The sequence below is a fragment of the Lagenorhynchus albirostris genome, chromosome 17, assembly GCF_949774975.1.
Source record: "Lagenorhynchus albirostris chromosome 17, mLagAlb1.1, whole genome shotgun sequence".
Taxonomy (NCBI): Eukaryota; Metazoa; Chordata; class Mammalia; order Artiodactyla; family Delphinidae; genus Lagenorhynchus; species Lagenorhynchus albirostris.
Genome location: NC_083111.1, coordinates 21,914,652 through 21,930,686, shown reverse-complemented (window position 1 = coordinate 21,930,686; position 16,035 = coordinate 21,914,652). Strand labels below are relative to the sequence as shown.

General features: G+C 33.3%; 2 protein-coding genes across 4 annotated transcripts in view; one reads left to right on the top strand and one right to left on the bottom strand.

Moving 5' to 3' along the window:
* IL7 (interleukin 7) overlaps positions 1-15,333 on the top strand; it is a 54,252-nt gene extending 38,919 nt beyond the window's left edge. Inside the window, exons 3-6 of one of the 2 annotated variants that reach the window (XM_060128013.1) lie at positions 8,550-8,630; positions 9,704-9,835; positions 12,442-12,495; positions 14,529-15,333. In XM_060128013.1, the coding sequence (XP_059983996.1) occupies positions 8,550-8,630; positions 9,704-9,835; positions 12,442-12,495; positions 14,529-14,648 (387 nt within the window). In that variant the 3' untranslated portion in view covers positions 14,649-15,333. The remainder of the gene's footprint in view (positions 1-8,549; positions 8,631-9,703; positions 9,836-12,441; positions 12,496-14,528) is intronic. The other variant, XM_060128012.1, reaches the window with a different exon arrangement.
* ZC2HC1A (zinc finger C2HC-type containing 1A) overlaps positions 1-16,035 on the bottom strand; it is a 234,526-nt gene that overhangs the window by 139,310 nt on the left and 79,181 nt on the right. Inside the window, exon 10 of one of the 2 annotated variants that reach the window (XM_060128010.1) lies at positions 7,227-7,384. The exons of the other annotated variant lie outside the window; for it this stretch is intronic. Within the exon in view, the coding sequence (XP_059983993.1) occupies positions 7,363-7,384 (22 nt within the window). The 3' untranslated portion in view covers positions 7,227-7,362. Of the gene's footprint in view, positions 1-7,226; positions 7,385-16,035 lie in introns of those variants that run through there. 2 annotated transcript variants of the gene reach the window in all.

The window sequence follows — 16,035 nt, the reverse complement described above, 5'->3', positions numbered from 1 at the left end:
TTGTTGAGGATTTTTGCATCTATTTTCACAAGATATATTGATCTGTGGTTTTCTTTTCTTGTACTGTCTTCATTTGGTTTTGGTATTAGTGTAAGCCTGGCCTCATATAACAAGATAGGAAGTATTCCCTCTGCTTCTTTCTTCTGGAAGAGATTATAGACAATAGCTATGATTTCTTCCTTAAGAGTTTGATAGAAATAATCAGTGAACCCATCTGGGCCTGGTGCTTCTGTTTTGTAAGCTTATTGACAATTGATTGAATTGCTTTTATAGATATAGGCCTATTCAGATTGCCTATTTCTTGGTAAATTTTGGCAGATTGTGTCTTTTAAGGAATTGGTCAATTTCATCTAGATTATCAATTATCATCTAGAGTATCTATTATCCTTGTTAATGTTCATGGGATCTGTAATGATGTCCCCTCTTTCATTTTTGATATTAGGAAATTTGTGTCTTTTTTTTTTTTCTTAGTTAATCTGGCTAAGGCTTATCAATTTTATTTATATTTCGAAAGGAGAAGTTTTTTGTTTTGTTGAGTTTATTGATTTCCTGTTTTCAATTTAATTGATCTCTGCTTTAACTTTTATTATTACTTTTTTTTTTTTTGTCTTTTGCTTACTTTGGATTTAATTTTCTCTCCTTTTGTAGTTCCCTAAGGTGGAAGCTTAGATTATTGATTTTAGATACTTTCCTTATTTAACACATGCAGTCAATACTATAAATTTCCCTCTAAGCACTGCTTTCACTGCATCCTACAGATTTCAATGTTATATTTTTATTTATTTCAAATATTTTAAAATTTCTCTTGAAATTTCTTCTTCAATCAATCCACATATAACTTCAAAGTGTATTGTTTAATCTCCAAATACTTTGGGATGTCCCAGCTGTCTTTCTGTTATTAATTTCTAGTTTGATTCTATTTTGATCTAATAGCAGACATTATATGATTTCTATTCTTTTAAATTTGTTAAGATTCAATTTATGGCCCATAATTTGCTCTCTTTGGAGAATATTCAATGTGCTCTTGAGAAAACTATGTAATCTGCTGCTGTTGGATGAAGTATGAAGTTGTCTATGCATGCCAACTATATAGAGTTAATTGATTGTGCTGTCAAGTTCAACTATGTCCTTACTGATTTTCTGCCTGCTGGATCTGTCCATTTATGATAGAAAGATATTAAAGTTTTCAACTATAATAGTGGATTCATCTACTTCTCTTAGTATTCTATCAGTTTTCCCTCATGTATTTAGACTCTTTGTTGTTAGCCGCGTACACATTAAGAATTATCATATCTTCTTGGAAAATTGTCTCCATTATCATTATGTAATGTCCATTTCATCCTGATAACTTTCCTTGCTCTGAAGTTGGCTTTGTTTAAAATGAACATAGCTACCCTGCTTTCATTTCATTAATGTTAGCATAGTATATATTTCTTCATTTTACTTTTAATCTATATGTGTCTTTATATTAAAAGTAGGTTTTTTATAGACAGTATATAATTAGGTTGTGTTTTTTTGACCCACTCTGGCAATCTCTGTCTTTTAATTGGTGTATTTAGACTGTTGACATTTTAAAGTGATATAGTTGGACCAATATCTACCGTATGTTTTTTACTGTTTTCTATTTTTTGCTCTTATTCTTTGTTCCTATTTTTGTCTTCACACTTTATTGGTCTTTTATGATTGTGACATTTTATGATTCCATTTCTGTCCTTTCTTAGCATAACAATTATACTTCTTTTTAAACTTTCATTACTGGTTGCCCTAGAGTTTGGTATATATATTTGCAACTAATCCAAGTCCACTTTGAAATAACTGTGCCACTTCACAAGTAGTACAAGTACCTTAAAATAACAAAATATTCCTAATAATTCTTTTCTTTCCTCCTGTCCCTCATATCACTGCTTCATTGATTTCACTTATATATAAGCATGTATTTTATATATATGTATATATATATATATGTATATATGTAATCAAATTATATATAGTTAAATGCATTGTTGCCATTATTATTTTAATCAAAGTGTTAGAGCAATTCAGAATAAGAAGATAAAAGTTTTTATTTTTTTCTTCATTTATTCATTCTCTGATGCTCTTTCTTTTTCTATGTAGCTCTGAGTTTCTGATCTGTATCATTTTTCTTCTCTCTAAAGAACTTTTAACATTCTGTTCAAGGCAGTTCTACTGGCAACAAATTACCTCAATTTTTGTTTGAGAAAGTCTTTATTTCTTTTTTCCCTTTGAAGGCTAATTTCTCAGATTACAGAACTCTAGGTTGGTGGGTTTTTCTCTCAATATTTTAAATATTTCACTTCACTTTTTTCTTGTTTGAATGATTTCAGAAGATAAATTGGACGCAATCTTTATCTTTGCTTTTTTGTAAGTAATTTTCCCCCGCTGACCCCCATGGCTTCTCTCAAGATGTTTTCTTTATCTTTGATTTTCTAAAGTTTGAATATGATATGCCTAGGTATATGACTTGGGGCATTTATCCTGCTTGGTATTCTGTGAGCTTTCTGGATGTGTGGTTTGATGTCTGGCATTGACTTGGGAAAAATTCTCAGCCATTATTGCTTCAAATATTGCTTCTGTTCCTTTCTCTCTTTCTTCTGATATTCTTGCTATGTATATGTTACACAATTTGTAGTTGTCCACAGTCTTAGATATTCTGTTCCATTTTTTCCCCTGGTATTTTTTTATTTTTTTCTTTTCAGTTTTGTAAGTTCTATTGTCATATGCTCAAGCTCAGAGATTCTTTCCTCAGCCATGTCTAATTTAATAAAGAGCCCATAATTCCATTACAGTGCTTTTTATCCCTAGCATTTCTTTTTGATTCTTTCTTAGAATTTCCATCTCTCTGTTTACATTATCCATTTTTTCTGCATATTTTCCCATTAAAGGTCATAGCATAATAATAATTTTTTTAAAAAGTTCCCAGTCAGGGGCTTCCCTGGTGGCGCAGTGGTTGGGAGTCCGCCTGCCAATGCAGGGGACACGGGTTCGTGCCCCGGTCCGGGAGGATCCCACGTGCTGCGGAGCGGCTGGGTTCGTGGGCCGTGGCCACTAGGCCTGCGTGTCTGGAGCCTGTGCTCAGCAACAGGAGGGGCCATGGCAGTGAGAGGCCCGCGTACCGCCAAAAAAAAAAAAAAATCCCAGTCAGATAATTTCAACATCACTGCCATATCTATCTCTGGTTCTGATGCTTGTTCTGTCTCTTCAAATTGTGCTTTTTGCCTTTTAGTATGCTTTGTAATTTTTTGTTGGAAGGTGGACATGATGTTCTGCATAAATAAACCTGTGGTAAATGAGCTTTTAGTAATATAGTGATAAGGTGTGGGGAGATGGGAAGCTTTCTATAGTCCTTTGATTAGGTCTCAGTCTTTTGATGAGTCTGTGCCCCTGGATTGTAAACTTTACCAGTGCTTCTCAATACCTATCCACTTAGGTGAGAAAGGATGTCTAGCAAGGACTGGAGCTGGGTATTTCCCTTACCCCAGATAGGTTAGGCTCTGATAAAATTCCAGCAGGTTAGGTTCTCGTAAGGGGAGGCCTTGTTAAGAATAACATAACACTCTGGCATATTTCAAAATCAATGCTTTTTTCCTCTCTCTGCCAGAAGCACATGGGGATTTTTCTCATATTCACTGTGAGGACCTTATAGAACTCCTGTAAGTAAAGCTCAGAAAAAGTGTGAGCAAAGGGGGGACCTCCAGTGGTAGGTCCCCTTGGAATTTTATCTCTAAGACTTGTCCATTCTGAGCTTCCAGTAATTCAGCAATTACAGTTCAGGTTTTTCTATCCCAGCATTGGTTCACATGGAGGTTTCCGCTCCTGGGTTTCTGGTTCTCTAAATTGTAATTATTGCATCAGCTGTCTGTTTCTCCAATATTTGAGGAGGCAGTTTACCCTGTGACCTCACTTCTCTGACAGATATAAGAAGAGTTGCTGATTCTTCAGTTTGTTCAGCATTTTACTTGTTGTTATGATGGAATGGTGACTTCTAAGCTCCTTACCTCCCAGACTGGAAACTGGAAGTCCTACACACAACTGTATTTTCATTCTAATATTCTTTGACTTATATAGTATTTAATTAAGTGATCTAATTAAATAATAAGTATAACTTAGTGTTAAGGAATTGACTTAGTAAATATGCAATTCCAATTGTGAATGAAAAAACACGAGTATATCAGAAACTGGAGTTGGGAGTCTTTGGTATACTGTGAGCATTAGTCAATATGTTTTACAGAAGGAGTAGAATATTGATTATCCCAGCAAGTTAAATGAAGATTAATTAGTCAATTCTTAGACATATGTTCATGTTTGTGCATATGCATATACATTTGAATATATGCTTATATAGAACACCTTTTTCTTTTGAAAGATTTTTATTATAAGCATGTTTTATTATAAGCATATGTTCTTGCTTATAAATATTATCTCAAAACAAATATCATATCTGCTTAATACTTCATTTTACCATCTATTATCAGCTGTTTTTCTAATTTAGACTCGCTTTCTTTATGTGAATAGATTTTGTACAAGACAACTTGACCTTTCAGTTGGCATTGTATATTATGGATCACCACCTTCTTAAAACAGTCTATTCCCCAGGTTTTCTAACTTTCTGGCTTCTTTATGTATGTTCTTGGATCTCTGAATGTAAACTCAAGCTTCATCTGTTTAAAACCAAACATATTTTACTCACACCATCTCTACTACTATTCCCTATCTCAGTGAAAGGCAACACAGTATATCCTGCTGCACACACCAGAAACCCAGGGATCAGCCCTGGTCTGTCAATCTTCCTTAACTTTAATTCTCAAATAGTGTTATATTGGCTTTCTAAATATTTCTCAAGTCTTTTCACCTATCTCTACATGCTTTCCCACCACCAAGTCCAATAAACCATTATTTCAAGCACTATGTAATTGTCTCCGAAAGATTCACACACATACTTTCTTGAACCTTTCCAAACCATTTACCATGCTGCTATTAATATGATCTTTGAAAAAGGTATTTAGTCATTAATTATTGATTTTAGGATCAAGACAAAGCTCCTGAACATGTCCTTAAGCCCCAGCATAATTTAGTTTCCTCCAGATCTCTTTCGTATGAAACTGGTGATTTCTCTTGCTTTCTCAGCTATATACCGGTTTTCCCTTGCTCTCTTTCATCCAGCAGCCTATCTGCCATTATTCCCTCCCACTTAACTGAAGCCATACATGCTGTTTTCTACATCTTTACTCTTCCTCTATTTTCTTTTTCTCTAGTTTACTCATGCTTCAGATCTCAGTTGAAGTGTTCCTTTCTTAGGGAAGGCTTTACTGAGGTTCCTAAGTAAAATCCTTCTTTATAGGCTTTATGGTAGCATATACTTTTTAGTCATAACAATTATTAATTTGAGATTTGATTGTGATTATTGGATTGATGTCTGTCTTTACCACCAGACAGTAAATTTCTTGAAGGAAGGAACCCTCTGTGATTTTGATCACAATTCTCTCTTCACTACTATATGGCACATGGTAGACGTTCGACAAGTATTTGATGGAAGAATAAATGAATGACTTTTAATTTAAGCAAGGAATTAACTACCAATTCTTACAATAATCTGGTAAGCTACCTAATGGTAAAATTTGTAACACTTGAAATAGGATTCCAAGAACAATACAGACTTTTTCAATTTTCATACAGGCTACAGATTTCATTAAAAATAAGTTTCACTTTTCAAAAGGTCCTCCAAATGAGTCTTTATATGCCATAAGACTTTGGGCCATGAGTGTGCTGTGATAGTGATAATCAGAAATGAAAAAGATTTCTGTAGGGACCAAGTTCATTTTCAAAGAATAGTAAGACACGAGACTGAATCTTTCTTCTTCATATCAAAACCCCAATCCTCAGGCCCAGACCTACAAAATAGAAGGAGAATAGAAAGGAGACAGCTATCAGTTATGTAGCTGCCAATGAGAATCATTTATGGGCAGTAAATAGACATTAGTTCACTTAGAACACATGTAACCATGAGTTCCCCATTAGAACAGGCATATGGAAGACATGTTGGAGAAAACCACACAAAATTGAATCTTAAAAAAATCAAATATAAATATATAAAAGAAAAAAGTGAAATAGAAAATCAACTGTGTATATAATTAGTGTTTCTGGGGAAGGGGCTACTGTGCATGCCTTAGAAAAAAATTCAAAGATAGAAGAAAACTATGCTAAAATGAAAGAAGATGCAATTCTACAAATCGAAAGAACATTAGATATTTTAGGAACAACTTATGTAACATAATGTTTTACACTGGAAAATACTGAGTTCACAGTCAATGTGATCTTGGCTTGTCTCTTGTTTCTTTCATATTCATAATAAATATGAAGAAATATTCAAATATGTCAAGATGCCTGTAAGAAACTATTACTGATAAAGTAATTCTACTATTTGTTAAATCAAAAGATAGATATATAAGGTTCTTTCCAACTCCACGATTCTACTTATCTTAGTCTGAGCCACCCTTCTCACAGGGCTTAAATGGAAACAATTTCAGAAAGCAACTGTAGTTGGCACTCATGTACGCTTATGTTAAATCTATTCATAAAATGCACTAAAGTCAGCTAGTCAACTATAATTGTGACTTTTATAGGAGTCAACCTTTTAAGTCAAACTTTTAAGTGAGAGTTTTATCTACTGCTGTACACATCTGGCAAACAAATTACGTGGTATAAAAACACCCTTTCTGTATCTGCCAAAAATGAGTTTTGTTAAATACCTGGAGCAATGAAATGGCTTAACCAATATGGCTTTTCAAATATTCGTGTGTCATGCAATTGGTTAAAATGTTCCAAGAAATAGGTACTAGTTCATATAATATTTTTGGTAAATTGGAAAAAATCATACAGATTAGCTGCACATTTGTTTATCTTCTTTATTTGATGGATGGCATGGCAAAAATGAAAAGCATGTTTTATCAGAGAGAAATGTATATATGATTTATTATCCTTCTTAGGGTTAAATGCAAGTCAATAGGAAAATGATTTAACAGGCAAACATTAATTTTCCACTATCTTTTCAGGAATATGTATAATGGCAACATGAGGGTAGTTATAGAAAAATATATCTATTTGCACTTGAGATATTTGCAGTATGACTGGGATGTTTGGCACTAACAAATCTTCTGTTTACATAAGCATACTTTTACAAATATAAGAAGTGATGTACAAGTGTCCAAGGATGCAGCATCTGCCCTTTACATCAAATGGCATAAGAAAATGGGACTGTGTTTTCTTGTCTTTGTTCCCCTATCAAGCTTGGCAGAGGACTTTGCCCATTGGCCTGTAGTAAGTGTTGAATGGTTAAATAAATGATTACGTGTTCAGGCTGTAATTCCTATAGATAAAACAGATACATTTAAAGTCAGGATGAATCCAGAGACCATTTATGCTTTTCAGTGGTGAGAAGAGTAATGCATATTTTTCTGAGAGGCAGATGAAGATTAGAAGCCCATGATTACATCCTGCCATTACTCTACTTTTTATCTGTTCCTTAGATGACAACACATAGGCTAAAATTGCTTGAAGTCCTTCTAGAAGCTCTGATAGCATGGAATGGCTAGTTTGCTGGACAGAGCTAGTCCAATCCTGTGCATAAAGAATCTGAATCCTTAGGAAATTCTTCCTAATATGTCAAGTACATTCTTTTTTTTTTCTTTTTTGTGGTACGTGGGCCTCTCACTGTTGTGGCCTCTCCTGTTGCGGAGCACAGGCTCCGGACGTGCAGGCTCAGCAGCCATGGTTCACGGGCCCAGCCACTCCACAGCATGTGGGATCTTCCCAGACCGAGGCACGAACCCGTGTCCCCTGCATTGGCAGGCGGACTCTGCGCCACCAGGGAAGCCCTCAAGTACATTCTTGATTCAGCTAATCCCCACCTTCTAATACTACATTCCTTAGAAAAGAAAAATGAGAATGTGCCAGTCTGCCTTCCCTGCCTCTTACATGACAATGACAATGACAATGCACATATTAAATCTCACTTTTTTCTCAGCTAAATTCTACCTCAAACATCCCCAACTGGATTATTTAAAATGCTGCAGAATGAATTTCAACTTTACTCACTGTCAAGAGGCTTTGCCTTCATTCTAAAGTAAATTCTCTTTGTTGCTGTTTGATAGTGGCAGGAAATTGGACCAAATAACCTCTTAAATGCATCTCAACTTCATGATTTCAAAATTTATAGTACGCTGTCTATATAGTATAACTTCTAAAATGGGTACTTTTATTTCCCCAAAAAAGCCAGTTTCTCTCAATGATTTCTGAGATTAACCTATGGAGTCTGGGGGAAGCTCTAAATACGTGAGGGTTTGTGTATATACTTGTTTATTCTTCAACTATAGATAACTATTCTTCCTGCCTAGTCAGCTAAGTCAGACTAAAGTTATTTTCCTTAAAATGCACATATAAATACCAAGTATTATAACATTGTTATTTTTATAATTACTACATGATAGAAAGGTCCCCAGTTTAACCATATTATTTTATATTATTTATTACAGGACAGCATGATAGACTTTGATAGCAATTGCCTGAATAACGAACCTAACTTTTTTAAAAAACATTCATGTGATGATAATAAGGTAATGACAATTATTTGGAGTTTATATGTCATTCAAGCTTGATTTCATAGAAGCTTATATTTTTTATATCTCTGTTAATTATATTGATTATATTAATAACACAGTCTTTTGGCTCTAACCCGACAATTCCCATTGATATGTTAAGTTATACTATGGTCTTTTATACTTTTATTTTACAAATAGCCCTATGCTTATTTGATAAATAGTCCTTTTAATTTTAGCATTTCATTTTCACCTTGAAAATACTAGAAGAACTGCTGAATTCAAAGACACATATCTCTTATTTCTAAAATTTTTATGCAGGAAAATGCTTGGCACACACACGCACACACACACACACACACACACAAGTAATGGGTGTAATTTAGTTGTAGGCATTTTGAAATTTTTTCTTTCAATATTTGCTTATCTTCAAACCACTACCACTTCTATTTGGTATAATATTACAATCTACAGAACTTCCAACAAAAATTTGTGTCATCTCTTTCTGCAGAAACTAGTGTGCTATTCAATAGACTTTTTTAAAACTCACAATAGCTGAGTTAACTTCATGGCATTTAAGAGTATATCCATAAATTCTGGGTTTTTTTTAAATTTCTTACATTAAATATTTGAAAAACTTGTTTTAGGTGAATAGGCCCTTTATTTTCTTATTGCCAGCTATTCGTCCATAGCTCAAAAAGGGCAAAAATAATAACAACAAGAAAAGTCACACATACCTTTCACTATTACTGCTTCCAGAAGACCTCTCCTTTAGTTATCTTGTTTAAAATTGAATAAACTTGTTATATGTTCACTCATAAGCGATAAGATCACACATAGCAAAGAAAAGAGACTTTAAAAAGTCAGATAATCATTAAACTGGGTTCTAGGCACTTTAGGCTGTCACCTGGGAGCTAAACAGTTTCAGTCTAGTTGCTCTTCAGTCATGCGATTAACTGGAATAGAAGAAAACTGGGGTGGAGGTGGGGTGTTACTTAGCAATACAGTTCTGGCCTTAGGCTCCTTAGGAAAGCTTATCACTTCTTAATATTTTATTTGAAACAGCCCTTCTGATGTTTTTTCTGTAATAGGAAGCTTCATTTTTATATCGTGCTGCTCGAAAGTTGAAGCAATTCCTTAAAATGAATATCAGTGACGATTTCAATCTTCACCTATCAACAGTTTCACAGGGCACATTAACACTGTTGAACTGCACCAACAAGGTAAGCTGAGGACTGTTTGTACAAAAATGTAAACAACTCCAGTGATAAGATACTATCATTCTCTGATGATCAAATCCGTTAGCATAGAAATCTAAGTGCTTATAAGAAAATTGAAATACATTTACTCAATTCTAGAAGAGGAAAGCCTCAACTTGTAAAGTACCTATTCATCTCTTGGCTAGGGCAAAGAAATTGTTTTTAAAAAGGTACTAAAAATAAATGAAAGCAACATTGTAAGTCAACTATACTTCAGTTAAAAAAGGAAAATAGGGCTTCTCTGGTGGCGCAGCGGTTGAGAGTCTGTCTGCCGATGCAGGGCACGCGGGTTCGTGCCCCGGTCCGGGAAGATCCCACGTGCTGCGGAGCGGTTAGGCCCATGAGCCATGGCCGCTGAGCCTGTGCGTCCAGAGCCTGTGCTCCGCAATGGGAGAGGCCACAGCAGTGAGAGGCCTGCATACCGCAAAAAAAAAAAAAAAAAAAAAAAGAAAAAAAAAGAAAAGAAAAAAGGAAAGTAAATAAAGAAAATAATAAATTTTATTGTCATAATAACTGTCAAGGAGGCTAGTGTGATAAGTTGGGTGAGGAATGGTAAATTTTTATTTCTAAAATGTCTTAATAATTTTAATCCATATATGTACACACTTATAAGAACTCATAGCAAATAAAACGGGTAATCAAATGTATTTAACAAATATATTTGTATATAAAAATTGGGCATATTTATGTCCAACAATTTTCAAGTTTTTTGCCTCAATAATTTTGATAAGTATAGCGCTAATTTTTTCCTACTTCTCTGCTAGTGGTCATGAAATATAAACAATAAAACAAAATTTGGAAGACATTATCTTGAGACTAGACAACAGTTTCTTCATCTGCAAAGTGGAGAAAAATATAGTACCTACATTATAGGATGTGAAAATGACATAATATAGAGTGCTTAGTACTAAAAAGTTTCAATAAATGTTTTATAATTACTATTATTATTTTTACTCCCTCTTCAGTAATGTTACCAGCTGCCACATAAAGCCAAAAATATTTCTTATAATTTTTAAAAGAAAATTTTAACATTTTTATGATAGAAAAAGGATTGTGTGTGTTTTTAATTTTTAATACTAGTAGTTGCCCATAGAAGGTAAAATGGTAAGATTGTCCTTGAGCCCTACTGACAGTGATGAAAATATATATTGGACCGTATAAGTTGGACCACTTCATTTATCATTACATTATCTACTTGATGCAAGCCAGTCTCCTCTTGGTGTTGTGGATTTGCCAAGCTTATTTCCAATCTTGTCCCCTTATAATGTTAGTCCCTTATATGGAATTTCTACTGTTCTCTTTTCTGTAATCTGATCTCTCTTGTTCTATGCATCCTTTAAGGCCAAGCTTAAGATTCATGAAGACTTTACATTCTAGCCTACCATCTCTTAATCCTTATTTATAGTGATTTAAAGTACAGTCAGCCTTTCATATCCATGGTTCTGCATCCTCAGATTCAACCGTGGATCAAAAATATTCAGAAAAAAATCTCTAGAAAGTTCCAAAAAGCAAAACTCGAATTTGTCAAGACACATCAACAACTATTTACACAGCATTTATTTTGTGTTTACAACTATTTACATAGCATTTACATTGTATTGAGTATTGTAAGTAATCTAGAGATGATTTAAAGTATACAGGAGCATGTGCCTGGTTATATGCAAATTCAGTGCTATTTTATATAAGGGACCTGAGCATCCATCCTTGGATTTTGGTACCCACTGGGGTCCTGTAACCAATCCCCCACAAATACAGAGAGACTACTGTACTATCTAATGCAGGAATAGCAAGTTCGTTTCATGTTGCTTACACATCCAGTTACTTAGTAATGGCTTATGTTGTGCATAAGCTTCAAGTCAGGGCTTAACTGAAAAGAATGCAGAGCAAACTAGCGATATCAAAGGGTTAAAGGTTATAGGTATGCTGTATATTTGCAATTCTTTCTCTCATGTGTTGAGCTTTGCATTGATTACCATATTCCAAAATCAACTAATTGTAGAAAAAGAAAATACACAAATAATTTAAATTTTGAAATTATGTTACAAAATTAACCTGCTACAATCCAAATTTTTCTTGAAATGAGAAGGCAAGATGTTAAAGATGGTCAGCTATATTGAATTTTCTTCGTGAGTTAGGCATGCTACAAGCTTTTTATAGTTATTTCATTTTGCTTCTGATGGGTAAAGCTTAATAAAATTTATGATAAGGATTTAACAACTTAATGCTAATGTTATTTTCATGTTGATTAAAATTCTAATTTTTTGTCTCTGTTAGTATACCCTTCTATATTAGCTTTTCATACCTCACAGCAATTAACACAATGCTGGGCATATTTGCAAAATTATGCATCCAGGTTATTCGGAAGACTAACCTCTCTTGTTTCTCCCTTCTCCCTGTTATTCAATTTCTAAATGAAATTAGTATTCTGCCACACTAACAATAAATAATTTAAAGTAGATATTCAAATAGATTAGATGGGCTGAGAGTAATATGAAAATTAGCAATTATATTAATGGAAGGAGTAATAAAGGATTAATAATCAATATTATAAATATGACTTGGTTTTTAAGGGTAAAGGAAGAAAATCAACTTCCCTGGGTGAAGCCCAACCCACTAAGAATTTGGTAAGAGTGATTGTATAGTTTTCTTATCAGCTTTTTACTCAACTTAATTCCTTAATATTTCTCTTTGAATTGTTTCCTTTTATATGCTCGATTTTGAAAATATTCATTATAATGTTGGTAAAAGGAGAAGGGAGGTACCCCTTAGAAATTGGATCCCTTTAAACTGAATTTTTAAAAACCACTATTTTAAAATTAAAGAAGCTAGGGAAAATGTCAGAGCATTGATTTTTTAAAAAGAAACAAAATTAAAACCTCAGTAGGTAATAGCAAAGGACATGAACAATATAGGAGAAAATAAACTAAACAACAAGACACAATGAAAAAACGTTACTCTAGTACAGAAATACATACTAAAAATGAGAACCCATTTTATACCTATTTTATTAGTATAGACTGTACAGTATATACTGTATATGTATAATAGTATTTGAATATTCTATATTTATATATACTTGCACACATTCTATTAGATTATTACACAAAATTATATACCAATGTAGAAAATATGAATGAAAAAGTCAGAATATTTAATTAAATCTGATTATACATTACAATGATATAAATATTAACTAGGATGAGACAGAAAAATGAACACACCTGGTTCATGAGAGTGATAGATTCCTTTTTCACACTTCCGTTATTTGACCACTATATATATATACGGAAATTCCTTATTCCTCTTAGAGAAGCAGTGTGAGTCTGCACACCCTGGGACTCAGGAAACTCTAGGAATTCCACCTGAAGTGGAATAGTTGAAATGAATAACTGAGCAATATAAATAAATACATTGAGGGCCTCTGGCTAAGGGAATTTAGAAAGAAAGTTTAGAAAAAGGAGATAACATCTGTGTTCCCAGGATTACAGAGGCAAAATCACAGTTCTTTGTTTTTTTTTGTCTTTTTAATGAATGTTCAATCTTGATCTTTGAGAAAAGTCATGAAATATTCACATCTATGTATTTCAAACCTGCTTAGTCACATAAACTTCAATTTGTACTTTTTAAAGATGTCCTGGGACCCTCATTAAAGAGAAGAATATGAGAAATTCTCCTTCATATTTATCTTTGAAATCTGTCCTCTAATCTTTTAAATGCATTATTTAAAGGGTATGTGTTACTGTTATTAAATATATAGCTAAAAGAGATCTGAATGTGACTAAACTAAAAATAGGACAAACAAGCTTAAGACCCAGTCATTATATTTACTTGATGTGTGACAATGGCGGCTTATTTATCCTCTTTACATCTCAGTTTCCTCAAATGTGAAAGGTGAAATCATCAATTTAATAATTACTAAATAGATAAAATGAAATAATGTATGTATAGCACTGATCACAATACCTGACCTAGCAAACACCCAATAATTGGTTGTTATTTAAATGAAGAAATTACTCAACCCTGTACTAATCCACTTCCCAGAGACTCACAGAAATATAACTGAGTATATATGCACAGCTACTCTCTTATATGTCTTTTCCGTGTGAGGTATCTCTTTCTCCACTTTCTGTAGGTTGTACAGGTAGCCCTTATTAGATTTTTGTCAGGGACTGAAAACTAGCTTATGAGGCAGGCATCTTCCATACTCTAGGGAAGACTAGGGAACAAGCTTTATCAGGTATGTCCTTATTAATCATCTTTGACAAAATAAACTGAATATTTTCAGTATTAATTATTCCTTCCATAAAAACATTTTTTCCATTGTAAAAAACTCAATTGAATAATGTACAAATCTTTCTCACAAAAGTTTAAATAGCACTCTTTATGTCCACTGTTGCAGTGGTGAAAATGACATCCACCTAACATAGCTCTTTAATTAATCCTAAATCTTAAACCACAACAACCTTGACTTTCCTACACATCAATGATCACAATTATAGTTAGAAACCATATTTTAAAAAATATCATTCAAGATTCTTTTTAATTAAACCAAATTTTTAGTATAAGCTAGCATAATGGATATTAAAGATTAAATATTTTAAAATGTGTATTTTTATAAAAATATGAACTTACAAACTTTTTTTATGTATTTCTCTAGGAAGAGAATAAGTCTTTAAAGGAACAGAAAAAACAGAATGACCTGTGTTTCCTAAAGATACTACTACAAAAGATAAAAACTTGTTGGAATAAAATTTTGAGGGGCGCTAAAGAACATTGAAAAATACGGAGTGGCAATATAAAAACTTAAGAGCTTTATTTGTATCCTCCAAGAATCTATCTGCTTATGCAATTTTCCAGGGTAAAATGCCTTCTGGAAGTTACTGAATGCATCCTGGTAAAAACGGATTATGGCAATTGAGAAATCCTTACTGTAGTGCTAGAAGATGGACATGAACAGTGGAAACCACTGCAACCAACAGTGGAAACGCTGCAATCAACAAACTATTTCACATGCATGAGGACATATATCAATCGGTATTAATTCTGAACTGATTTTTGTAAGATAATCTATGTAAGATATTAGTTGCAATAATACTTTTTAAACCTGTTTAAAATTTTCAGAAGACATATAAATTCTGTGAAATGTATAAAGTTTACAAGGATTAAAAATTAACATTTCATTATTACCAATTGTATGGCCCACTATGCATCAGCATACTGCAATGAGAGTGGAAATTGTCATCTGTGCTGGAAATGTTTCAGAGTTACAGTGAGATATGCATAAGGCCCATGAGAACAAGAGTCATACAGCTTAAAGAAGCAGTAGCATAAAGGAATCCAAGATAATTGAGAGATGTAATTAAACATGAATGTATAACACAGTGCCTTTAATAAATGATATAACAGATGTTTTAAAATGAAGATAAAGAATAATTTCACAAAATAGAAAGTCATCTGTTCTAAGAATGTTAAACCATAGTACTAAGTTACTTTTGTCATTTATGTGTAATAAAATTTGTCTAAATGAGTTTGCAATTTGGGAACTATATTTTTAAGAGAATAATATATGTTGGACTTTTAATTAATGGAATGTATATATTTAATTTTGACACTCTATTTGTATATAAAAATATTTTCATACAGTATTACAATTGCTTACTTTGGATAACATTTCTCCTTTGATAATAAATGACCTATGTATTAACACTGTCAGATTCACTTAATGAATCCCAATAGGAGTTTTGTTTGTTTGTTTTTTGGCTGTACCATGCGGCTTGCAGGATCTTAGGTCCCCAAGTAGGGATCGAACCTGGGCCCCCTGCAGTGGAAGTGCAGAGTCCTAACCACTGGTCCACCCAGGAATTCCCCCAACAGAATTTTTTAAGATCAAGATTTTTAATACTGCACCACTATTTGATTTCTCACTTTCACTGAAATATAACCTTTATTCTCTTATTATTGAGAATGTACATGAGACCTGGACCACCAAACTATACAAGAACAGGAACACTGCTTTACCTCCCATGTTAAATTTTAGTCTTTTTAAAGAAACTTTTGTATATACCAGATGCAGCTTAGAAAGGTTTGCCAACAGTCTTCACTTACTTATAAAGGGAACTGAAAACACTATTCTAGGCAAGCCAAGAGTTCTAAAACAGCCACCA